Genomic DNA, 26544 nt, shown 5'->3' with positions numbered 1-26544 from the left:
CCTTAAATGATAGAACAGTTGAAATACTGTAAGACTGGCATTGGCACCAGGTAGGTTACCAGCCTCTTTCTTAAAAATGGAGATTGTTAATAAGTGGTTATAAAATGTCTAAATTCTGGGCTATTGCAAGCCACCGACAGTAATAAATATCCGTGCACAGTGGCAAGCCATAATTAGCACCTAAGTCACTTAAGACTAATATACCTTGTATTCTGGCACTCTGACAGACACCCAGCCAGCTCCACGGGGTGAAAACGTGGAAGGTGCGGGTACCGCATGTCAATCAGAGCGCGCTGGCCGCAGTCTGCGATCCCGAACTGCATCATGGACTTTGTAGTTCAATGTGCCAGTTATGTCACTACCGGTGTCCCCGCTGAGTGGCCTATAGGCCCTACTTCCGGTATCCCGTTGTTTTCTGGGAATTATAGTCAATAGTTGCCTGCTGGACTTGGACTCTAGCGGCAGGGAACTACAATTCCCGGCAGGCTACGAGATGCACCCGGCGGTAGTTATTAGTGAGCTGGCTATTGCATCATCAGGCGTGAAGTGTGTGCTTTAGTATCGTGAGAGGCCTCACTACCCCGAAAGGGAGGAGAAAAGTTGTAACCACTCCTTTGCGGGGATCGCCTAGGCCACCCTCGTGGGTTTGCACAGTCGGTTTGGCGGCGCCATGGCGGTAAGTTTTGGTGGGTAGAGTCCGCTTGGCCGGGCCCTAGAACCGGCTGGTCTGTGTGTTTTTACCAGAATCTAGAGGCTCCGTGTGGTAGTCGCTGTCCTGAAGGGAAAATAATTTTCTAAAGAAAAGGGCGGTCTTGCCCCCCACGCTAAGGCTTGGCTATTGTGAGGATGTGCCTTTTTTTGCTAGCCGATGAGCCAGGAACTGATGATGTCTTTAACTTTACAGACTGCTTAATGTCATCTGTGTTACTTAACCGAAGTTTCTAAAACCGATTTGGAGAGAGAAGAGTATGTAGTTACATTCAACTCTCCTTTCAACAAAAAATTGAACGTAACCCGGTAAAACAGGCAAAAATCTCTGCATTCATATGGTATTTATACGTGTGTGTGTGGGCTACCTACTAAAATATATAGTATAAAATATGTCAGCATGGTTGAGTGTTTTGTCGCCACTTTCTGCTGCTGGGGTGAAGGAGCAGAGCAGATGGAAAGGAGAGTTGGAGATTGCCAGGCAAGAATAATGACGACAAGGGCAAAGGCGTGATTATGTAGATGGACTTAAGGGGTAAAAGTAACGACATGGGGTGGGATGGGCCTAAGGAATAGTGAAAAGGGGTCAGGATCACTAGGGTCTCAGTGGGCTTGAAGAAGGATTGGAGTTGGAATTCCCGCAGAGTTAAGACCACTAATGTCAATTACTAACATTTCTTTTGCTTTGTGTTTAGTGTTTTGTTTGCATTAGCTCATTGACTCTTCACACGAATCTATTTGAAGTAGGCACTCTTATGATCTGCAGTTCTCAAGTGAAGAAACCTACGCTTAGAATTTTAACTAACAGGTCCAAGTTCCGATAGCTGATAAATGATGGAAGTGGATTAGAACAGACTGATTCCTCAGTCACTACGCTGTACTGCCTTCCAGGAAAACCCAGGCCTTCTCATTCTTGATCTGGTGCCTTTTCCTTTGTTCCAAAACTGCTCACTGCCTCGCCACCAACCCCACCCCACTTTTGTGGTTTCCATAGCCCGCGTGGAATTCACTTGCAGGTCCTTTTTTTAGTTGGTGTCAAAGGGCTTTTCAATTTGGATTTTTTTCCCCTTTGTTTTTAAGTTATATTTAAGGAAATGGGCAATATTTCTGGTAGATATTTTTTTCACTTTATTTGCTTCTTGGCTTCTGAAAATATTAATCTTTTACACTGTCATGATATTTTATGTGAAGAATCCAATAAGAGATCCCTTTAAGGGGGGGTGGCCGGATGGCTCAGTTGGTTAGAGCGTGTGCTCAGAACAACAAAGTTGCCGGTTCGATTCCCACATGGGATGGATGGTGGGCTACACCACCCCCGCAACTAGATTGAAAAAAAACTGGCGACTGGACATGGAGCTGAGCTGTGTCCTCTACAACTAGATTGAAACAACGACTTGACTTGGAGCTGATGGGCCCTGGAAAAACACACCGTTCCCCAATAAAGTTAAAAAAAAAAAAGATCCCTTTAAGAAAAACCAAGTAACAGTAATAATAATAGCTAAAATGTACTGATTGCTTATTCTGTGCCAAGCATTAGTATTTTACATAATTTTCATCAGAACAACCATATAAAAAAAAAGTAGGTGCTATTTTTATCTCAGTTTACTGATGGGGAAAATAAGGCATTAAATCTTAAGAGGTAGAGGTGAAATTTGAGTTCATTTGGTCCCATTCTGGAGCCCATTCTCTTAATCATTATACTACTAGTCCCGGTTGTAAACTAATTGGGGAATTTCTTTTGCAAGCATCCTCCCATAGGGAAAGTTTTGTTTTTCCAAAGGAAAACTTACCAGTAAGTAGTAAAGTGTGTAAGACAATAAACGTGGAATACCATGGATAGAACATCAGTTTTTATTTTATAGTTTGTAAAGAGTGAACAATATACTTTTCTTCATATCACAGAAGTATAGAGCTTTTGACAGTTTTAATCCCTTTGAGTTATATATCAATCTTTTAGAGGGGACCTGAGGATGTGATGTGATAATGATAGTAGCCAACTTAAAAAATTGTTTTGAGGTTTTTCATTTGGAAAATTTAAATTGTGAACAAAGTAGAGATAATAGTAGTATGTGCTTCATCGTGTTCATCACTCAACTTCAATAATTGAAGCTCATGGCCAATCTTGTTTCATATATACCTCCCCCAGACCCTTTCCCTTCACCCCTCAGGATTTAAAGCAAATTTCAGGCATTGTATCATTTCACCCATCCATATTTTAGTAAAGGTGTTTTTTTTTTTTTAAATATGATAAGTCCTCTTAAAACATAACCCTAGTGCCATTTTCACACCTACTAAAAAGCACATGCTGTTTAGTTGTCTCTTTGTGGTAATGGTTAACATTATTGAGCATTCACCATGGGTCCGACACTATGCTAAGTCCTTCATATAGATTATATCCTTTAATCCTCGTAATAATAATACCAGGTATGTATAATTATTATCCTCATTATATAGTTAGGTAGAGAAGTGGAGGCTTAAAGAGGTAAGGGAACTTGTCCAGGGTTCTACAGCTAGTAAGTGGTGGAACTAAGATATGGCCGAAGTACCGAGGGAAAGGAAAAATAGGCGTCAGAAGATGAGGGTTTTTGTCCACATTGACTTGACTGGCATAATGACCTCTGAGCTTTAGATTCATTGTCTTTGAAATAATAATCACTGATCTGCCCACTTATTAGGCAGATCAAAGAAGTTAATGTTCATGAATGTTTTAAGAACTGCAGAGTACTATGAATATATGAAAAAAGTTTATTATCAGGGCCGGCTGAGTGGCTCAGTTGGTTAAGAGCTCGCTCAGGAGTTTGAGCTCTGAGCAACAGCAGTTCAAGTCAGCCTGAGCTGAGCAGCCGTGAGCTGCCAACAGGTGGCGGGATGGCTCAGCTAAAAAAAAAACAAAAAAAACAAAAAAAACTGAAAAAAGTTTATTATCAATAGTTCAGCGGTTCTTTACTGGGGGTTGTCCCCAGACAACATTTGGTCGGAAGACTCTTTTGGTGGTTACAATTGTGTGTGCTATTGGCATCTAGTGGGTAGAAGCCAGGGATGCTCCTAAACATCCCACAGTGCACAAGACAGCCCCTGAAAACAAAGAAGTTGGCCCCAAATGTCCATAGTACCAATGTTTAAGAACGCTGATCTAGCTAAATAACCTCTTAATTAATTAAAATCACCAATTGTCTAGTTGAATAACCAGTGAAGAAATTGAGACTCAGGTTGATCAAGTGACTTGCTCAAGGTGATACAACAAGTTGGTGCTGGGGCCAATATCAGATTACATTACAATCAGCCTTTGAGGTTTTGAGGAACACGTTTTTTCTGAGAAGTAGAAAAACGTCAAGAGGTTTTGTGCAGTTAGCATGCTCTGCAGTGAAAAGAAACACATTGGGACCGGCCGAGTGGGTCAGTTGGTTAAGAGCTCGCTCAAGAGTGCAAGCTCTGAGTAACAGTGGTTCGATTCCCAGCCCAAGCTGAGCTGCTGCTGAGCTGCCAAAAGGATGGCAGGATGGCTCTGCTAAAAACAAAAAAACAAACAAAAAAAGAAACGCATTGTTCTCAGTAATTTGTAAAGATGATTGCCTTCATGTTCTTTAAAGTGGGTAACATGGTCATTTTTAAGCACAAAATATTTGTCATGTAACTTCTGTGTCTATGGCATTGTACTTAGCGCTGAGGTGATGATAATATGGGATTTCCTGTGTCCCATGATCTAGAGTAGGAGGTACAACTAGGTGTCATGAGGCCCTAGATACTTTTACCTCCTTGGGCCCCTTTCTCAATAAAAAATATTTAAAAATTGTATTTTCCAACTATGTTGGTATAAAGACAAATGTATTAATATTATATATTAAATGTTTTTCTTCAACCTAAGTGTTTCTTTTTTTTCTTTTGATTTTAAAATAAAATATTTTTGTGAGTCCCTAAAAGTATGTGGGCCCTAGGGACTGTGCCTACTCTACCTGCAGGTAAAGTTGGCTCTTAGGCGTTCATTATACAGCTTGTTTTGAGGGCCAGGTGGAGGTGACTTACTTTCTTCTGCCCAAAACTTCTTTGCCAGAACCCAGTCCCATAGCTCCAGTCTCACTGCAAATGCATCTAGAAACGTAACAGTGCACTTAACCATGTCTGCTACACTGCCATAAGTAAGACTGGGCTTTCGTGCTGGGCAAGAAAAGAAGGAACAGATACTGCACCGACAATCTGCTTTCTCAGCCATAGCTCATTTTTAAATGGTAGTCCTTATATATTAGAATTGATGTCTGGGGTCAGCACATACTGGAATAGAGAGACTGGAGGCAGGTTACTTGTTAAGAAGTGGGTTTTGCAGTAAGGGGGCAAAGGAGCCGAGGGCCTAAATGAAGGTGGTTGGTAGGAACGGAAAGGAGTGAACAGATGCAGGGCATATTCTTTCTTGGAAAAGGAAATACCTTATGCAAGCACACTTAGTTTTATGGAAATTCTTGGGAAAGAGTCCAAATTGTTTAGCTCCTTGATTCAAATATGCAACCCAGTTCCTAGTCCATGTTATTTTTTTAAAGCCACAGTATGCAAAAGCCGGCATTGTGTTATTCACTTCTCTCTTAAAATCTTTAAGTAGTCAGCAAGTATTTAAGGAGAGCCTGCTGTAAGATAGATGTTTGAGGATATAATGAGAAGCAAGACTTAGTCCCCACCAGGAACAAACTTACAGTCCAAGGGAAGACAGACAGATACTGACATCGCTGTGTGATTAGGGTTTTCATTGGGGAAATATTGATAGGTAGGAACATATTAAGAACGGCATCTCATGGGGCCGGCCAAGTGGTGCGTTGGTTAAGAATTGGCTTGGGACGCCAGCTCTGAGCAGCAGGGTCCCGGTTTGGATCCCAAATTAAGGCCAGTGATGCTGTGCCCTCCACAGCTAAGATGGTGAACAACAGCTCTACCTGGAGCTGGGCTGCATGAGTCACCAGTGACGTCGTAGGCTGCAGCCCCTGCTGCAGTGGGCTGCTGTGAGCTACCATGTGTGGCTGGCAGCCAGTGTGCGCTGCCAAGAGCCGCTGTGAGCGGCCGTTCAATGGCCAGCGAGTGACTGCCTCACCTGGGAAGAGCGCAATGATAATACCAACATGGGCCAGTTGAAGCAAGGTCCTCCCCAGCACTGAAGAACAAAAGGACAGCAACTTGTCTGTTCCCCTTCCCTGATTCCCCAACGCTGTTTCCCTCCCCCAGTTCCCCATTAAAATCTTAAAAAAAAAAAAGGCATCTTATGAACTCTTGAGGAATCAAGACAGGCGATGAGCTGAGACCTGCCTTGGATGAGATAGCCAGGCAGAGATTGGTGGGTACAAGGGCAGAGAGAACAGTTTGAGCACAGGCTCCGTGGTGAGAGGGAGCTTGGCATGGAGAAGAAAGGAGGGAGGGGCCTGGCACACAGGAGACAAGGGCCTTGAATGCCAGATTTAAGGCATACCTGAGAGCAGTAGAGAACCTCTGAAGGGGGATGGACGTCATCAGATTTGTTTTTTGATATGATTTCCACAGGCAGCAATTATCTGGTCAGGATTTATTGAAATAAAAAAATGTTTTTCCCCAGCATCCTTTGGTTCCTAGAGAAACTTGTTATAGCGATGACTTTTCAAATTATTGAATTCGTTCTCATTTCCTTTCGCCTGTGTGACAAAGTTCTTTTAATCCGTCATTTCACCTCCTCCTTGTAACCTGACATTTCATCTTTCTGTTGCTTGTCTTTCTCTTCTTATACTTGTTTGAAAAAATAAAACAATAGTAAACCATTCTTTGATATAAAATATTAAAAATTGAAAATAGTAAAACAGAGGTGACAAATTTATGGTAGATTTATACTGAGTCTTACCTAATTTTAATACTATTAGTTTTTATTATTACATAATACACAAGATATATTTAAGATAGTTCAAGGAGAAATAGTGGTTAAGTTTTTTTTTTTTTTTTGCACAGAACTCCTCTTTGTATAATACTTCAAATTTGTGTAATCATTAAAAAAATAGCTCTCTAAGAATTTGGTGTATCTGTGATGTGAATAGAAAGCATTTTTAAAAGTATTGGGTGGAAGGGGCAGAGAAAGGCGCAATTAAAGGAGATTGAGATCCAGGGGTTGGGTGACTTGGCCAGGTCACCTGTCTGGTAGGTATACAAATATGAGTAGAACCCAGGTATTTTCTTATTTGAAAATGCTGCAGATTCTGGAAATGTTAGCAGGTAAGAAGGGGAAGAAATCTAATTTCAATTCAGGTAATTTTATACCAGAAAATGAAATGCTAGAAACTAATAATTACGTTTTCAAAACAATTAGACTTGTGTATGGTCCATTGGTGTCCAGCTTTCACACTTGCCTGTTCCGAAGTGCTGTGTTCCATTCTACTTTCAGCACACTTACTATTAGCAGCGGGTTCTTCTTCAGAGTCACACACTGAGAAGGATGCTCTGACCCGTCTTTTTCCAGTTGGAGTGATCATGCATGTTTTCCACTTTCATCCAAGAGTGGCTTAAGGGATGATAGGAATGTTGCCAGGTAGATCCAATACACTAGAGATATGCTTGCTATTCTGTGTTTCATTTTAATTTCACATTAATAGTCTGTTAACCATTTTGGAGATGTTCTTTATCAGCTTCCTTGGAAAAAAAGCATCGCAAACTCTACCCCGTAGGCCTGAACGCCCTCCTTTGGTGGGTGGGTATTACTGCAGCTTGGCAAGCAGACACTGCTCCTATTCTTTACTAAGTATTTATGTATTTTAACTAAATAGGAACATTTGACACCAGTGTTACATTGTAGTATCTAATATCAACAAAACATTTCAAGGCCGGCCAAGTGGCTTGGTTAAGAGCTCGCTCAAGAGTGCGAGCTCTGAGCAACAGCGTTGCCGGTTTGATGCCTGAGCTGAGCTGCCGCTGAGCTGTCGCTGAGCTGCCAACAGGTGGCAGGATGGCTCAGCTGGCTCAGCTAAAAAAACCAAAAAGTATTTCAAAGCTTTTTATATATTTAAGTAATCCTTTAACCATCTCTTTGAGGTTTGAAGTATACAGGTAGTGATTACCCTAATGTTGAATCTTGTTCATTTAAATTTCAAGATAACCATGGAAAAAATTGATCAGTAAACTGCACACTTCTGTGTGAACCCAGTTTTTTTTGTTGTTTTTTAAAGCAACTCTTTTGTGTCTAATAGGAAAGAAAAGGAACAGCCAAAGTGGACTTTTTGAAGACGATTGAGAGAGAAATCCAACAGAAATGGGAAACTGAGAAAGTTTTTGAGGTCAACGCATGTGATTTAGAGAAGCAGGCTAGGTGAGTAATAGTTTGTGACGTCCTCGTATACGTTGTGTTTCTAAAACGATTGACTTTACAGTGTAGAAACTGCTTTGTGGAAAAAATAAGGCAGCGTGTGTTTAGAATGTCTGCAATGGGCTGAAGGAGGTGACTTCCACTCTCTGCAGTTAAAATTAGAATCTTCTTCCGGCATTCTTAAAGGATTTTTTCCACATGAAGATTTTTTTTTAAAAACTAATATTTTTCATATTCAGATGGAAGAGGATATTTTGAAGTTTTCTCTTTGCTGACTGTTAAAAGGAAATCCTTCTATTAGAGAGATTCATATTATAGTGATAATTATCTTCGCAGATACAACATATAAATTTTGAAGCGTTTCTATATTTGAAGATCTTATTTCATAAATACTATATTGCCTCGATGTTAAGAATCATCAATTATAAGACAGACCCTAGACAGTGATATGATATTGGGGAAAAACAAAAACAAAATAACTGCCTCAAAACAGTACCACTATAAATATATGCATCAATTATAAGATGCACCTCAATTTCAGATGAATTCAAATGTAGAAAAATGTGCTTTTTAGAATTGAGAAAATACATTGATAACAATAACAATAACGGTAGCTAACATTGAACTTCCTGTTCAGTATGCCAAGGCAATAGGAGACATGCCATTTTTACATGCATATGCTTACTTAATATTCTTAGTAACCCTTTCAAGTTAGCAATATTTTTATCCCTACGTAATAGGGATAACTGCTAACCAACGCGCCACTCAGCTGGCCCAGAAATACACCATTTTTTATACAGCTCATAAGTGAGCAAAACTAAATGATACATTATTTAAGGGCACAGACATAGGCCTCACCTGTCCAAAAACATGGAATGACAAAAGTAAATTTCAAGATAATGGTTCTCTCTGGTGGGAGAGTGGGGAGGTTCACACAGGTCGTAGCATAAGTGGGTTTACAGGTGTTCATTTTATTATGTATCTTATGTATGTATAATCTGTTGGGCATACTTGATTAAAAAAATAATATAACAGGGCTGGCCGAGTGGCGCGTTGGTTAGGAGTTGTCTTAGGACGCCAGCTCTGAGCAGCAGGGCCTCGGTTTGGATCCCACATGAGGGCCAGTGACGCTGTGCCCTCTACAGCTAAGATGGTGAACAACAGCTCGACCTGGAGCTGGGCTGCGGTGAGTCGCTGGCAATGGTGTAGGCTGCAGTGGGGCTGGCCAGCAGCTGGAGTGTGCTTTTGTGAGCTGCTGAGCCACCGTGAGCGGCTGTCCAATGGCTGGCAGGTGACTGCCTTACCCGGGAAGAGCGCAATGATAATACCAACATAGGCCAGTGAGGCGACGTCCTCCACAACTAGACTGAAGAACAAAAGGACAGCAACTTGTCTGTTTCCCTCCCCAAATTCCCCAATAAAATCTTTTTTTAAAAAAAGAATATAACATAAAACAGCTTCAAAGGTGCTTTTTAAATGAATTTATGACATATCATGTAATACTGACGATGTTTTATTTACCTGAGGAACTTTGAATTGCTTTATGTGTATCCAGTGAAAACATATCTCAATCAGTAAAACATTAAATTTATTCAGAGCCCTAAGAGTTTTAAAAATTTAATTTTTATATATTAGCTTTGTTTAAATATTTTAGCTTAAGTTAAACCTACAAGTATATATTTTTTAATAGCCACGTATAAATGTCTTATTCTTTCAAAAGTAATGTTCAATTTTAGAGAGCTTTTAATTTCTGGATTTATACATTTAATTTTAAATGTCTTTTAAATAACTAAAGTTAAACCAGTTATTTATAGAAGCGTTCCCTTCAGAATACCCCCCTCACTATAAAAGGAATTTAACGTGTTTTTTTTTCTGTACCTTCTTTTTCACATGATTATTCTGCAGCAAGGGCAAGTACTTTGTAACCTTCCCATACCCATACATGAATGGGCGCCTGCATTTGGGACACACGTTTTCTTTATCCAAGTGTGAGGTAAAGCATCCTCTATGTTTAATACAATGGGACGGAGGGAGGGTCTTTAATAAATACTACTTTGAAGAAAATGGTATCTAATTTAGTTCCTGTTAAGGAAACTTAGAATTTCTAAAATTATAATTTTAAGCATAATTTTTATATTTAAGTAATTTAAATTTTTTGTTTTTTATTTGGTGTGTGTTTCTACGTGCAGGGATCTAGGTATGTGTGTTCATAAGTAATTCCTAGGTTGGTGAAAAGACAACTAAAAAAGGATAGCGGACTAGGATTTTACAATTACTGTAAAATCTAGCTGGTGTTTTAAAGGAGAATGTGAAGAGGCAAACTGATGTTCTTTGTGAAAAGTAAGCAATTTCTATTCGCCTAGCATTTAAATTTGTAACTTACATTTAATTTTCTTTCTGTAGTTTGCAGTAGGGTACCAGAGATTGAAAGGAAAAATTTGCCTGTTTCCCTTTGGCTTACACTGTACTGGAATGCCTATTAAGGTAAGATTGCTTTTGGGATTAGTTTCTACTCTTTTTAGATTAGAACAAATACAAATATCCAGTTTAAGAGCTTAAAATAGGACTTTCAAATACTGAAGTGTTTTTGAAACGAGTTGAATTTATTTCAGTGAAAATTAAATTTAAAAAAATTTGAAGAGGTGTTTAAATAAATTAAGGTTTAAGTGATTTCTAAGTATTGATATCTTTTGTTTATCTTAATATATTCATATTTCTGTTTTAGAATTAGATAATAGCTTCTAACAAGTAAAATATGCAGTGTTTTGAGCATTCATGACATAAATAGGACATTGGTATTACAAAGTAGTAAAAAACACTTTTACCCTATTTTGATCTTTTTTGCAAATATCTTCATTTGGCATAAATTTGTATTAGAAATAATTCTCCATAAAGAATGGGCCAGAAAACTAGAGTTGAAAGGATTCCCTAAATGTTATAGTGTTGGGAAATCTAACTCATGTTTCTTTTTATTCTTCAACCTTTTATTTTGAGAAATGTGAAACCTAAGTAAAGGTGAAAGGGTAATACAGTGAACACCCATTACACCCTTTCCTTACAGCTACCAAGTATGAACACTCGCCATGATTCATGATTACTTTAGTTCTGTCTCTCAACACACATACTATACAATACTTGAACGCTTTTTTTCTTGGTTTTTGTATGAATTTTTTGAAAGTAAGTTGCAAACATCATAACATGTCACTTCTAAATACTGCAGCATGTATCTTTTGAGAAAAAGGGCATTCTATATCATCATAGTATCATTATCCCCTTCGAGAAATTTAACATTGATGTAATATTATCATCTTGATCTAATCTATGGTTAAATGTCTCTAGTTGTCTCAAAATGTCCTTTCTGGCTGGTTTTACTTTTTATTTTGTGGATCACACATTGCATTTTGTTATCAATTCTCTTTAGTATGTCACAGCTTCGATGTCTTTGAAGAATCTAGGCCAGTTATTTTATAGAACATTCCATAATTTGAATTTTCTGATTGTTTCTTCATGATTAGATTTGGGTTAAATATTTTGACAATACAGCATTTGTAAGGTGTACATTCCCAATGCATCACATCAAAAGGCAGTGTCTCCCACGTTAGTGATATTAAGTTCATACTTGTCAGATTTCTTCATTCTAAAGGTGACTTTTCCCCTTTTATAATTAAAAAGTAATCCTTTTTACTTTTTAATACTTTTCAAATACTTTGAGAGCTCTGAATATCCAGTTAGCCGATAACCCAGTGGTTGTAGTATCATTTAATGATCCTTGTCTGTTTCAGTTATTGAATTGGCGGTTGTCAAGTGGTATCATTCTTTCTCACTTATTCACTGAAATTCTGCATAGAAGAGCCCACTCCCTTTTTACAATTCACAATTTTATATTTGTATTTTTCTCATAACTTTAATACTGTCTACTTGGTGTCATCTTTGTTTTTGACAGTGTATTCATTATGGTATAATTGAGAAGAGTTGGGTTGGCAAGCCCAGGTTCATGTGTTAGTTTTGCAGCTTACTAGCATTATAAGCTTGGATAAATCACTTTATCTCTGTCTGTTTTCTTACTTAATACCTGTCCTATCTACCTAGTAGTCTTGTTTTGATAACTAATAGTGTATACATGACATTAACTATTAAATTGAGAAATGCTATTTAAATGTTATTGAAAATGGTAACACATTATATCTTATATATTCTTGTAGTTCTAATGCCTAACATAAAACATGCTACATTGAATCCTCTGGGTATTAAATAAGTGCTTACCGAGTAAATGAAGCAAAATACTAATTTAGAAACTAGTGAATTTTGGGGTGCATGATTTGTATCATTTAGGTTTTCTGTAATGACCCACTTACATATAGATGTATTGCAAAAATTTCAGAGTCAATTTTAGTTGGTCATAGAAACAATAAAAAACTCAGATTGCTTCTACCTTGAATTTTGAGCTTCACTATCTCTAATGTTGTATTTGTTACAGGCATGTGCTGATAAGTTGAAAAGAGAAATAGAGCTATATGGTTGCCCCCCTGATTTTCCAGATGAAGAAGAGGAAGAGGAAGAAGTCAATGTTAAAATAGAAGATATAATAATTAAGGATAAAACTAAAGGAAAAAAGGTTTGGTGGTTGATGATACTTATTTTGGTTGAAATTTCATATTTATATTTGTCTGATTTATACGTGCATTCCAAGTCTAGCGCAGTATATATTTTTTTAAAAAGTTCATGACACCCCTGGCTCCATTTTCGCACCATGGGACTCATTCTAGCATTCTCCCTTTGCTTATTTGTGACTTTTTTCTCCAACTGTGAGAAACCTCACATTATTTACAGTATATTTATTTTTTTGTTCAGTCTTAGTGTACTAATAGTTTCAGAACTGCTATCCTATACCGCTGGGAGAAACAACTTTACTAACTAACAGACAGTGTTTGTATATAGTTCTTTTTGTCAATACACTGTTTTCCAAAGTTATTTCCAAAGCTCCTTTCTTGCCCACTCCCTTCAGTGTGGTTATATCATACTCATATATTTATAATACAATTAGATACATATGTCGTACTCTGCATTCCGTCTCGAGTTCCTCCAACATCCTGGCTGATTTCTTTTTTTAAAATTCATTCTTTGTGGTGTATAGTTGTGTTGGTTTGACAAATGCTTCCACCACAGTACCATTCAGAGTAGTTCCGTCACCCCCAAAATTCCTTGTCCTGCCTTTTATAGTTTAACCCCTTTGCCTGCCTCCAACCCCTGGCATTTGGTTGTCTTTTTGATAGTGGTAAACATTGGAAAATGAGGAACGTTAGGAGTAGGCTATTAGCTATTATAATTTAAAAAGATGCATGTGGTATTGGGAGAAAGAAAATAGAGATGGTTTAATGCTGAGATCTTTTATCTTTGTGATGCTAGTTCTTCATGGTTCTACCCATTTAGTAGTTATCCTTGGCATCTGAGTCCTGGCAAGTATCAAACTGGACAGTTTGGCAGGCAAAATAATCCCATCTAAATCCTTCAGTGTTCTGGCATACAAACAGCATTGTTTTGGAATTGAAAAAATTACCAGATGGGATTATTCACTTAGTCATTGTGGTCCTGGAATTTGTTAACAAGTTGTGGGTTATTCTTTGATGGAGTTTGTTTTTGTCATTTATTTTCAGAGTAAAGCTGCTGCTAAATCTTCATCTTCTAAACACCAGTGGGACATTATGGAATCCCTTGGTCTGGCTAGTGAAGAGATAGTCAAATTTTCTGAAGCAGAACATTGGCTTGATTATTTCCCACCACTGGCTGTTCAGGATCTGAAGAGAATGGGCTTGAAGGTATGCCCATCGCTCACATAGTTTAAGAAAATATGAAGAACGCATTTATATGTTCATGTGATTACATGAGATTTGGACCACTTCTTAATTTAGAATAATATATTCCACTTGAATTCTACTAATGAATTGGTATTGTTATTGTTAGGTTAAAACCTAATGGGCCTCAATGTAAGTAATGAAGTACTTAAATATTTGTTGTATTGGGATGTATATCAATATATTAGCAATTACTAGAAGGGAATTCTATTCAAAGAATATGAAGAAACCAAAGTTTAACTTGAATATTTAGGAATACATAAAGGTATTATGTAAGTGTTCCTTTGAAATTTATTACAGTTCCTGTATGTTCAGTATATAAATGTGTATGGTTAAAAACACATATTAAACACAAATTAATGTAATAATTGTGATTATATATTGAATAGGTGGAATTTGAAAAATTTTGTTTTTCTTTTAATATTTGATATAATTCTTAATTGGAAAATAAAGAGTGGAAGAGGAAATAATTGATTCATGGGACGTCTTATTCATAGAGACTACAAAATTCTTAACACTCACCTTTTCCTTTCTTCTTCCATAGGTAGACTGGCGTCGTTCCTTCATCACCACTGATGTTAACCCCTACTATGATTCGTTTGTCAGGTGGCAGTATTTAACATTAAGAGAAAGAAACAAAATTAAATTTGGGAAACGGTGAGTTTGTTGTCCCTCAGCATAAAAAAGCAAAAATCGTATAATACCTGCATTGTAATTCAGTGCCCCATAGCCTACTTTTTTCTATTATCCTTTCTCTCTTTATAGTATTTTTCTTTTTGTTCTCATGTATCCTTTGTTTTCCTCTTGGTCTTGCCAGTGTCTTAATGTCTCTGAGCTGCTTAATGTTTATGACAAATAGAACCAAGGAGAATAGGAGTGTTGTCTTTTATGATCTCACTAAAGATTCTGTGTGGTATTCCCCGCCAAGTAGAAAAACAATCATTTTATTTGTGCTTTAGTTTATTCTTTTGTTCTATAAATTGCTGAAGATTCTTCCTTGATGATGTGGATTAATTAAAAGCTATTTGCATTGCATGCGTGAATTTTATATTTTATAATCTTTTGTTTTAACCACAAAGCCAAGATCAGTGCATATTTTTCAGTGGTATCATCTTTGATGAAGCCAGAAAGCTTTCATTAAATAACTAGGTTGCCAATAGAACTACCCATAAAAGCATAAATAATGGAGTAGACATTTGCTCAGTTAGAAGTTTTAGTTAGAAGAAATATTGTAAGATGTTAAAAACAACACTGGCAAATATGTTAGGATAAAACTTGTGTATTACAATAATATTTGTCAAATTTATTTTTTAGGTATACCATTTATTCTCCAAAAGATGGACAGCCTTGCATGGATCACGACAGACAAACTGGAGAGGTAATTATTTGTGACATACAGTAGCTATTGTGAATAATTCTTTGTATGGCCATAGAGTTTAAGAAATAGATCAGAGCCTAAAAAATAACTATTCCAGTGCTGAGATGTATAGTTGTGAAATTCTGGTGGCTATGAAGAGGGAGGCAAGAAGTTATTATAGGTGCCTGTACCTTGTCTAGGATCTTGCTATTCCAAAAGTGGTCCTAGACCAGCCGCGTCAGCTTGTGATAGAAAGCCCAGTTTTGAGCCTCACCCCAAAATTGCTGAATTGGAAGCTCTGGGGGTGGGGACCAGGAATCTGTCCTTTAACAAGCTCTCAATGTGATTCACATGCATCTAATGTTTGAGAAGCACTGCCTGGACGATACAAAAACGAGAGAGCAGGGGGAAAGGTAACTAGATAAGTGGCTGATATACGCAGATTCCATTTATACTTGCTTCGATTATATGCTTACTTGATTATTTCCAAAGTACTTCTAGCCATGCTTGACATCAGTTCACCCTACCTTCCCGTAGGACATGTTAGTGACATTATTCCTTGTGATACTTAAGGGAAGCAGGGGCAGGTGATTTGCCTAAAGCCCTGGCACAGTGAACCAACAGCAATGCCAGGATCTGAACTTAGGAGTCCCAATGAGTGTGTCATTCTTTGTTACCACCTTTGGACTCATTTATAGTCTAGTGACTATTTTTCAAAATCAGCTTTCAATTATGATGTAACTTATCTGGAAGAAGTGAGAGTTGATCAAAATTTTGAAAGATTTGAGAGACTTCAGAAGGCCCCGTTTCTTGACCATGTTAAATTTTAATATAGTCAGTGGTAGCAGTGCCCTAAATTTCAATAGTATATTATAGTTTTCCAAAGCATTTTCCTCCCCGTTATTTTATGTGTTCCTCAGGACAGTCCTGTGTGAGGCACAGCACAGTTATTTTACAGATGAGGAAATGAAGGCCCAAAGAGATTGTGATTCCCTTGGGTGAAGTCATTAGTCAGGGCCCACGTTAGGTTTTGAATGCACATCATCTGACCCCTGGTCTGGTGTATGTCTCATGACTGCTCTGTGGCATTAGTATCTTTTAACTCTCATTTTGGCAAAAAATGTTTTATCTGATTACTCCAGGTCACTTTTGTTTTTCTGTCCTCCCCTCTCTAGGGAGCTCTTAGCAAACCATCCTTACTCAGTAGAGCCTGGGCCTAGTTCTGGTGTGAGGTGGAAGGGTGGTCTCCCAGGGGTCTTCTCACGCATTAGACTTCATGTGGATGTGGTCGATCCACCACTGGCAGTCTTCATCGGAAGGAAGATTATTTTAACAATGCTAGAACTCATCTTAGAAATTTGAATCAGATCTCTTGCATAGATTAGTAGGTTTCATCCAAATCCTTCTTCCCCTTAAGTTTTTGTTTTATTTCTTTAGGGCGTTGGACCTCAGGAATATACTTTAATCAAGATGAAAGTGCTTGAGCCATACCCATCCAAATTAAGGTAGGTTTGCCAAAGAGTTATTGCATCATCTCTTTGAATATCAGATAGTTGTGATAGAATCCACAGCACTTTTTTTTTTTTTTTTTTTTGCATAAATATATCTTTTTTTTCTTCTTAGTGGCCTGAAGGGGAAAAATATCTTCTTGGTAGCTGCTACTCTCAGACCTGAGACCATGTTTGGACAGACAAACTGTTGGGTTCGCCCTGATATGAAGTACATCGGGTTTGAGACGGCAAATGGTGATATATTCATCTGCACCCAGAGAGCTGCCAGGAATATGGCGTACCAGGGCTTTACCAAAGACAATGGCGTGGTGCCTGTTGTTAAGGAATTAATGGGAGAGGTAAGTAGGGAGCAGACTTGATTCTAGTGCATAAATTTAGGGGAGAAATTTCAACAGTGAAGCTTGGGAAGGGAGCATTTAAAAAAACTTTTTAATTGAGGCATGCATGCAGTCAGATGTGTAAATCGTAAGTGTATTCTAGTACATTTTCGTGTGTGTGTACACTCATGTTAGCAGCGCTCAAATTGAGATAAAGAACAGTTTCAAGTACAGTGCTCCCGAAGGCGCTCTCATTCCGTTTCGTGTCAGCCCCCTCCCGCAAAGGCATTCCACTGTTTGGCTGTACCACAACGTATTTAACCATTCTCTTAATAGGTATTTGAATTGTTTCCTGTCTTTTTCTGTTATAAGCAGTGCTTATATCTCATTGGTTTCTGGGAGTTTTGTCAGAAGTTTTGGGGAACGGTATTAATGATACCAATTTTTAACTGTTCTTTTTTTTTTTTTTAATTTTTATTGGGGAATTGGGGGATGGGAACAGCGCTAGGGAATTGGGGGAAGGGGAACAGACAAGTTGCTGTTGTTTTGTTCTTCAGTCTAGTTGTGGAGGCTGTTGCTTCACTGGCCCAACTTGGCATCATCATTGCGCTCTTCCTGGCCGAGGCAGATCAGTCGCCGGCTTCTGGACGGCTGCTCACTGCGGCTGCTGGCCGCTCACACTGGCTGCTGGCTACATACAGTAGCCCATGGCAACCCACTGCAACAGGGGTTGCAGCCTCTGCCTGTCACTGGCGACTCACGGCAGCCCAGCTCCAAGTTGAGCTGTTGTTCAGCATCTTAGCTGTAGAGGGCAGTGTCACTGGCCCTCATATGTGGGATCCGAACCGGGGTCCTCTGGTGTCCTAAGCCAGCTCTTAACCAATGTGCCACTCGACTGGCCCTAACTGTTCTTAATGCAGCTACTTTCCAATTCAGAATCTGCTCAAATTATTGAAATTTATTAAACTCTTAAAATTGTGGATTATTAAAATTTGAGCAGATTCTAGAGTAAGGAAAACGGGCGGTATAAATTAAAAAATAGCTTTCAACCTTTAAAATTGTTATAATATTTAACCTTCACTCATATGACTGTACATTCCATGAAAGCATCTTATCTGTATGAATAAAGTGGAATGGGCAGGAACTGTGTGGAATTGAAAAGTGCATTCCTGAGTTAAACAATCCAGCTTAGCAAGGTGTTGCATATGAGAATATGGGTCCAGTGTTGTTGGATCTTCTGGTTCTGGTTTTTTTTTTTTTTTAAAGGTTTTATTGGGGAATTGGGAGAGGGGAACAGCGTTGGGGAATTGGGGAAGGGGAACAGACAAGTTGCTGTCCTTTTGTTCTTAAGTCTAGTTGTGGAAGATGTCGCTTCACTGGCCCATGTTGATATTATCGTTGTGCTCTTCCTGGGTGAGGCAATCGCTTGCCGGCCATTGGAGGGCAGCTCACGGCAGCTCACAAAAGCTAATGCCAGCTGCCGGCCAGCCCCACTGTAGCCTATGCTGGCGCTGGTGACTCATGGAAGCCCAGCTCCAGGTCGAGCCGTTGTTCACCATCTTAGCTGTAGAGGGCACAGCGTCACTAGCCCTCATGTGGGATCTGAACCGGGGCTCTGCTGCTCAGAGCTGGCGCCCCAAGCCAACTCTTAACCAATGCACCACTCGGCCGATCCTGTGTTTTTTTTTTAAGAGAAACTAGGTATTGCCTTTTAATTTAATTTGTCTTTCTAATTGTGATTTAAAGTGGATATATAGTATTCTATCTTGTTGAAGTCTCATTTATTAAATAATTTTTCTGTCATTTAAAGTTTTAGTTTCCAGGTTTTGCTAGTATAGTTAACACAGCATTGGGCAGACTTCTTAAATAAAAAAATAATTTTTTTCCTTTGAGATAAATTCCTAGGATTGGATGGATAGGTCCAAGTTGTGTGAACGTTTTTGTGGCTCTTACTGGGGATTCCTATATTGTTTTTCCTCAAGGATTATAACGTCACCAGCAGTCTATTAGTGTACTAATATCCTTACAGCCTTATCAGATTTGGTATTATAATTATTTACAATTATTTTTGGTCTAGTTGCTATAAAAGAATGAGTTTTGTTCTACATCATGTTATTTTGATTAGCTTCGTGGGGCTTAAAATATTAACATTGAAAAAAGTTTTAACAGTTAAAATAAGTTTCTTTACCTTTTATTCTGGTCTTTCTCTTACACAGGAAATTCTTGGCGCATCACTTTCTGCACCTTTGACATCTTATAAGGTGATCTATGTTCTCCCGATGCTCACCATTAAGGAGGATAAAGGTAAAGAGTTTGTTTCTTTATAGAAATACTATGGTAATCCCATTCTGGCTGTATTAATTCCACACTTTCTTTTGTAAGGCACTGGTGTGGTCACAAGTGTCCCTTCTGACTCCCCTGATGATTTTGCTGCCCTCAAAGACTTGAAGAAAAAGCAAGTGAGTATCTGAGTTTCATATTCTTATTTCCTCTTCTTCATCCAGTTTTTCAGGTACTGCTGAGCTACACTATGGGAATAGGCTTGATAGCTACGCGTGTATCTTTGAACTGCAAATCTCTAACTTATTTCTTGATGTTTATATATTTTCCTGTGGTTTGAATATAATGTGTCATAGAACGTTTCTTTCAAAAGCTTTATTTTTTTAGAGGAGTTTTAGGTTTACAATAAAATTGAGAGTAAGGTACAGAGATTTCCCATGTACCCCCTGCCCCAACACATGCAGAGCCTCTCCATTATCAACCAGATATGGTACATTATTCACCAGAATGGTACTTTTTTTTTTTAATCAAGAATGAACCTACATTAACACATCATAATCACCCAAAGTCCATAGTTTATCTTAGGGTTCACTCTTTTTTATTTATTTATTTTTTTATTGGGGAATTGGAGAGATAGGAAGAGTGCTGGGGAATTGGGGGAAGGGGAACAGACAAGTTGCTGTCGTTTTGTTCTTCAGTCTAGTTGTGGAGGACGTTGCTTCACTGGCCCAAGTTGGCACCATCATTGCGCTCTTCCCGGGCGAGGCACATCAGTTGCTGGCTTCTGGACGGCCGCTCACTATGGCTGCTGGCCGCTCACGCTGGCTGCTGGCTACACACGGTAGCCCATGGCAACCCACTGCCACAGGGGCTGCAGCCTACGCCGTCGCCGGTGACTCATGGCAGCCCAGCTTGTTGTTCAGCATCTTAGCTGTGGAGGGCAGTGTCACTGGCCCTCATATGTGGGATCCGAACTGGGGCCCTCTGGTGTCCCAAGCCAGCTCTTAACCATCGCGCCACTCGGCTGGCCCAGGGTTCACTCTTGATGTTATACATTGTGTGGGTTTGGGCAAATGTATAATGACATGTCTCCATCATTATAGTATCACAGAGTATTTTCACTGCCCTAAAAATCCTCTGCGCTCTTCCTGTTCATCTTCCCCTTCCCTGCAACCCCTGATCTTCTTGTATTCATAGTGTTACCTCTTCCAGAAATGTCATATGGGTGGAATCACACAGAGTGTAGCCTTCAGATTGGTTTCTTTCACTTAGTAACATGCATGTTAGGTATTTCTATGCCTTTTCATAGCTTGGTACCTCATTTTCTTTTAGTGCTGAAAAATGTTCTATTGTCTGGATGTACCATGGTTTATTTATCCATTCACCTACTGAAGGACATCGTTGTTGTTTGTCCTTATTGTCCAATGGCTAACAAGTTCATTGGCAATTTTTAATAAAGCTGCTGTAAACATTTTTGGGGAGGTTTTTGTGTGGATATAACTTTTTGGCCCTTTTCATTAAATACCAAAGAGTGTGATTGCTGGATCAGATGTGAAGAATATGTTTGGTTTTGTAAGAAACCACCAAACTGTCTTCCAAAGTGGCCGCACTATTTTGCATTCCCACCAGCAGTGCGTGAGAGCTCCTGTCGCTCCACCTCCTCGGCAGCTTGTGGTGGTGTCAGTATTTGGGTGTCTGGCCGTTTTAACAGATGTGTAGTGGTAGTTCATTGTTCTTTTAATTTGGATTTCCCTGATGACATATGATGTGGAGCATCTTTTCATATGCTTATTTGCCATCTGTATTTCTTTTTTGGTGAGATGTCTTTAAGGTCTTTGGCTCATTTTTTAATCAGGTTGTTTGTTTTCTTATTGTTGAGTTTTTAGAGTTCTTTGTATATTCTGGATAACAGTCCTTTATCAGATGCATCTTTTATAAGTATTTTCTCCCAATCTGTGGCTTGTCTTGTAATTCTCTTGATATTGTCTATTGCAAAGCAGAAGTTTTTAATTTTAATGAACTTATCAGTTATTTCTTTCTTGGATTATTTCTTTGGAGTATCTAAAAGGGCATCACCATACCCAAGGTCATTTAGGTTTTCTCTGTTCTCTTCTAAGAGTTTACAGTTTTGGGTTTTACCTCTAGGTCTGTGATCCATTTTGAGCTAATTTTTGTGAAGGGTGTAAAGTCTATGTTTAGCTTCATATTTTTGCATGTGTATGTCCTATTTGTTCCAGCAACATTTGTTGAAGAGATTGTCTTTGTTCTATTGTATTGCCTTTGCTCCTTTGTCAAACATCTGTTCACTATGGTCTATTTCTGGGCTCTCTATTCTGTTCCATTGATCTAGTGTCTGTTCTGTCACCAGCACCACAATATCTTGAATACTGCACTTTTAGAAGTCTTGAAGTTGAATAGTGTAGGTCATGCTGCTTTGGTATCTTTCCGTGTTTAGTTGTCTATTCTGGGTCTTTTGCTCCTCCATATAAACTTGAGAATTAGTTTGTTAATATCCACAAAATAACTTGCTGGGATTTTGACTGAGATTGCATTAAATGTATAGGCCAAGTTGGGAATAAGTGACGTCTTGAAAATATTGAGCCTTCCAACCGATGAACATGGCATATTTCTCCATTTTTTTAGCTCTTTGATTTTGTTCATTACAGTTTTGTAGTTTTCTTCATATAGATCATATATATATATATATATATATATAGTTACTTTTTTACCTAAGTATTTAATTTTTTTGAGTGCTAATGTAAAAGGTATTGTGTTTTTAATTTTAAGTTCCACTTGTTCTTTTTTAGTATATAGGAACACAATTGACTTTTGTATATTAACTTTGTATCCTGCAACCTTGCTACTTGTATAATTTCTTATTCGTTTCAGGAGGGTTTTTTTGTTGATTCTTTTTTGGGTCTTCTACATACATGATTATGCCCATCTGTATTTCCTTCCCTTCCCTTCCTTCCACTCCTCCTCCTCCCCTCCCCTCCCTTCTCTTGCCTTACTGCGTTACCGAGAACATCCAGTGTGATGTTGAGAAGGACTGGTGAGAGGGAACATCCTTGCCTTGTACGTGATCTTAGTGGGAAAGCTTCAAGTTTCTCATCGTTAAGTATGATGTTGGCTATAAGTTTTTTTGTAGATCGTCTTTATGAAGTTGAGAAAGTACCCCCCTCTATTATAGTTTACTGAGGTTGTTTTTGGGTGTGTGTATGTGTGGTTTAAACCAAAAACATTTATTTCTCATGGTTTTGGGGGCGGGGAAGTCCAAGATGTGGTGTCTGGGGAACACTCTCTTCCTGTGTGTTCTCAGGCTGCGAGCACAGAGAGCAAGTTTTTTTAAAATCATGAATGGGTGTTGGATTTTGTGAAATGCTTTTTTAAAAAATTTCTTCTGTTGATATGATCATGTGGGTTTTCCCTTTAATTTGTTGATGTGATGGGTTTCATTAAACTTTTGCAAAACTTTTCTCGTATTCACATTTTCATTGCCACCTAGAATATGAACCTCACTTTAAATGGTATATCTGTGTGAATTTTTGCTTTTGGCTGTACGGTTGCATTATTTAAGCCATTCACTGTAACTGAAACTGTTGAGTTTTTAAAAGTCATAGATCCCTTCTCGAGATATTTGAAATAATAGTTTAAAAAACATTGGAGGTTGTTTCTGTCAATGATTATTCCAGTAAAGTTCTGATCATCAATGTTAATTTGCAAATTTTTTTGTAGGCCTTTCGAGCAAAGTATGGAATTAGAGATGACATGGTCTTGCCGTTTGAGCCGGTGAGTCTTTAGATGGTTCAGTGTATTCATATCCATCTCTTTATCAGAGATAAAAGAGCTAACATTTTCCTTGTAACAAAATCAAATAATTAGTGGAATTTGGGAATAAGAGGGAGGCTGCCAGAGTGTTTACTTTAACTTGATATATGCTGTGGCAGATAAGAGTGAGAGAAAAGTCAACAATAAGCAATTTCTTAACACCTGGCACCCAAAGTCTAGAACAAACAAATAGCTTTTTAGCATCCCCAATTTTATAGTAGTTTATTTTGCGAGTTTAGCCAATTTCCAGGCTTCTAAAGACAACATTTTACCATATTACTCATAAATGTTTATGTTTGATACTAGTGTCTACAGAAGAAAAAAAATTACTAATAACTTTCTTGAAAAATGCAAAAGACTAATTAGAAACCAAAAACAAGACCGTACATTTAGTTGTTTACATAATTTTGCTAGTTTTAATGTTAATTATTTAGTTAATTGTATGCCACTGGAGTGTTGACAGCTGGGGAATGTGTGTGTGTGTAATAAGCGGGGGACAACGTGGGGGGGTTGGTGCACAGAATTTGGGTAGTTCCCGTGGGGAGGAGGAAGACAAATCCACATTTGGATGTTAGTCACTCTGTGATTACCTACTGTTAGGTTGTCGGAAAAGTTATGACGCATTTGTGCGATGAAAAAAAGAAAAAATACGTCATGACTTTTCCGACAGCCCAATTTATTGTACTGCTATATTGATACATAAGACCTAAAATGACTTCATTGGGCAGTAGAGGCAAAAGGACTGTGCCCCATGGGGCTGCTTTTGTGTTCATTTGGGGTGAATAAGTTCCTGACATTGCTGTTCTTTGCAGGTGCCAGTCATTGAAATCCCAGGTTTGGGAAATCTTTCTGCCATGACCCTTTGTGAGGAATTGAAAGTTCAGAGCCAGAATGACCGAGAGAAACTTGCAGAAGCAAAGGAGAAATTATACCTGAAAGGGTTCTATGATGGAGTAAGGAATAATTTCTCACTGTTTCAATTTGATTTGCTCTGTGCTCTGTGGTTTGCTTCTTAATGATTTAAAAATATATAGAGAAATTCAGTATAGTTTCAGCCATATATTGATCTAAGGCAGATTAATGAAATTAATGAGAGATTGTAGTCTACTAGTTCCAAACTTCTTAAAAATCTCTTTTTGGCTAATAGCATTTACAGAAGTTACATTTTTGTGCCCTCTAAGAATCTCTTAAGGAATGAATTTCTTGAGTAGAAAATTAAAGTCAGTTCATATTATTATGTAATAAACTCCAAAGGTTTATTGCTTGGTCCCTTCTTTTGCTCCTAAAATTAAGAAGTTTATATTTTAAATAAGCAGTTTTATTCAGTTTATTAATTTACTTGTAAATGCCTATTCAGTGCCAAGTGAATACAACAAACATATTCTGAACCTCTTTTTTCCTTAATTGTGCATAGATTAATGTGGCTTCTTACATTTCCATAGAAAGGAGACTAGGCTAGAGAAAGTAAAAGCTCAGCTCAGTTGTTAGGTGCTGGAGGTGAAAAGTGAAGATTTTTTAAAGGACATAAATGAGAATGCTTTTTATTTTTACCTTTACTCTCATTTGGTTATATCTTTTTTAAGTGACTTACACATTTTGGTTAATGATAAAAGCCAACACCTATCTAGTACTTACATATTAACTTACTTGAATCTCAAAATAACCTCATGAAGTAGGCACTATTATTCCCATTTTGCAAATGAGGAAATTCAGGCACAACGAGATTAAGTAATTTACCCAAGATCAGCCAGATAGCCAGCCAGTGACAGAACTGAGATTCAAACTAGGCAACTTGGCTGTAGGATTTGTTCTTTCAACCACTGCACCATAATGATCAAGAAGTGTAATTTCATAACAGTGAGTTACATAGAAATGAATTGTTTTGGTATGTTAGAGGATTGGAAGGTCAAAAAAAGAACATGTGTCTTTCCCTTAAGATAGAAACTACTTGAGAGACACACAGGAGTGAAGAGATGGAGGTCAATATCAACTGGAAAGGGGATTGTGACTGAGAGCTGTGACAACAGTGGGCAAGCTAATACCTTGCCCTAGAATTAAATTCCCCACTAAATAAAAGGCAGAGTTGGAAAACAGTAGGCCTTCCTCTAAGAGCCAAACTTATCACATGGCCAAGCAAAGGAGAATGCTGCCTGGCAACTGGTGGATTTGGAAAGAGAATCCTAGAGAGAGCTGAGCTGAATCTGCTCAGTTCCTTCTACCAAAGCCTTTAATAGTGAGATGAGTCAGTGTAGTGGAATTCTGTCCACGTGGAAACCTGAGACGTGGGAAGGAAGTGAGTTTCTTCCTAATCATGATAGCTATCCTACTTATACTAAAACAAAAAAATTGTGTTATCAATATTAGTTATCCAAGCTATGTCAGAATAAAAAGTTGTGGTTATAAATGTGATCAATTTCACCCTAAAATATCTTGGGGTTGGTGGGTGGAAGTAAATTTAGTTAGGGAAAAGTCTGGGGGTGGCAACTCAAAACAAATTTTAATTATATGGTTTTTTTTCCCAATTCTCATCCTTTTAGGTAATGTTGGTGGATGGATTTAAAGGACAGAAGGTCCAAGATGCAAAGAAGACTATTCAGAAAAAGATGATTGATGCTGTATGCGATAGGCTATCCTCTGAAGGCTGTTCTAGGAGAAAAGCTTTTAGTTAATAATAGATGGACTTTACAGTGCTAATTAGCAGTGAGTCTATAGTAGAACTTGGAGCTTTATTAAAGATAGCATATAGTTTTGTGGCAGAAAATAGGAGACCTGTTTAGCAATTCATTTAACTTGAATTTCCCACGTGTAACATTGATGAAAGCCGTGTTCTGAAGTTTGCATGTACAGGGCACGTGCAGAGAACTTGAATGGCTTCGCCAAAGGCCAGCTGAGATACTAGTAATTAACAATTTACTCTTCCTGTAGTGCTTTACTTTTTACTTTCATCCTTTTCCCCTTCTATCTTTATGTTTGTAAGTTTCTTATGTCAGAGCAACAGCCAGTGTTTCCATTTTTGAGACATGACTGATCTACAGTGTGTATGCTGACATTTTTTCTTCACCAGCTTTTGGCTTTCCTTGGAGTTAATAACTTTTTTTTCTTTTTTTAAATTTCCTTACTTTTAAATATACTTACCAGTACACTGTCCAAAACTCTGCCTCAGCTGTCTGTTTCCCCTCAGTGCCTTCAAATCCATCAGTATGCTCTTGGTTCTGTCTTAGAGACAGCTCTCGGAGAGCCTTCTGGCCCGTTTTGGTCTGTACTGATCGCTTACTGTCCTGCTGCATGGATGTCATCTGGATGTTCCTCCACCATTACTAAATATTTCCTTTGCGTCTCTTGAGTTGTGTCTCCTGTATCCTGGATTCCCTGGCTTCTTGGTTACTTACTCTCA

The 26544-nt window shown here is 38.3% G+C and overlaps 1 protein-coding gene across 1 annotated transcript in view; it reads left to right on the top strand.

Annotated features, from left to right (window-relative positions):
* The first annotated feature begins 528 nt into the window (after positions 1 to 528).
* The window catches only part of LARS1 (leucyl-tRNA synthetase 1), a 55782-nt gene continuing 29766 nt past the window's right edge, over positions 529 to 26544 (top strand). The window contains exons 1-15 of the mRNA XM_019663463.1: positions 529 to 676; positions 7890 to 8008; positions 9911 to 9998; positions 10409 to 10489; positions 12483 to 12620; positions 13660 to 13821; positions 14402 to 14514; positions 15172 to 15235; positions 16652 to 16719; positions 16838 to 17063; positions 19259 to 19346; positions 19425 to 19501; positions 23058 to 23111; positions 23963 to 24103; positions 25688 to 25765. Coding sequence (XP_019519008.1) covers positions 671 to 676; positions 7890 to 8008; positions 9911 to 9998; positions 10409 to 10489; positions 12483 to 12620; positions 13660 to 13821; positions 14402 to 14514; positions 15172 to 15235; positions 16652 to 16719; positions 16838 to 17063; positions 19259 to 19346; positions 19425 to 19501; positions 23058 to 23111; positions 23963 to 24103; positions 25688 to 25765 — 1503 coding nt within the window. The 5' untranslated portion in view covers positions 529 to 670. The remainder of the gene's footprint in view (positions 677 to 7889; positions 8009 to 9910; positions 9999 to 10408; positions 10490 to 12482; positions 12621 to 13659; positions 13822 to 14401; positions 14515 to 15171; positions 15236 to 16651; positions 16720 to 16837; positions 17064 to 19258; positions 19347 to 19424; positions 19502 to 23057; positions 23112 to 23962; positions 24104 to 25687; positions 25766 to 26544) is intronic.

The sequence above is a fragment of the Hipposideros armiger genome, unplaced genomic scaffold (assembly GCF_001890085.2).
Source record: "Hipposideros armiger isolate ML-2016 unplaced genomic scaffold, ASM189008v1 scaffold_11, whole genome shotgun sequence".
Taxonomy (NCBI): domain Eukaryota; kingdom Metazoa; phylum Chordata; class Mammalia; order Chiroptera; family Hipposideridae; genus Hipposideros; species Hipposideros armiger.
Note: the sequence above shows the minus strand (reverse complement) of the source record. Positions and strands in the feature narration are given on the sequence as shown.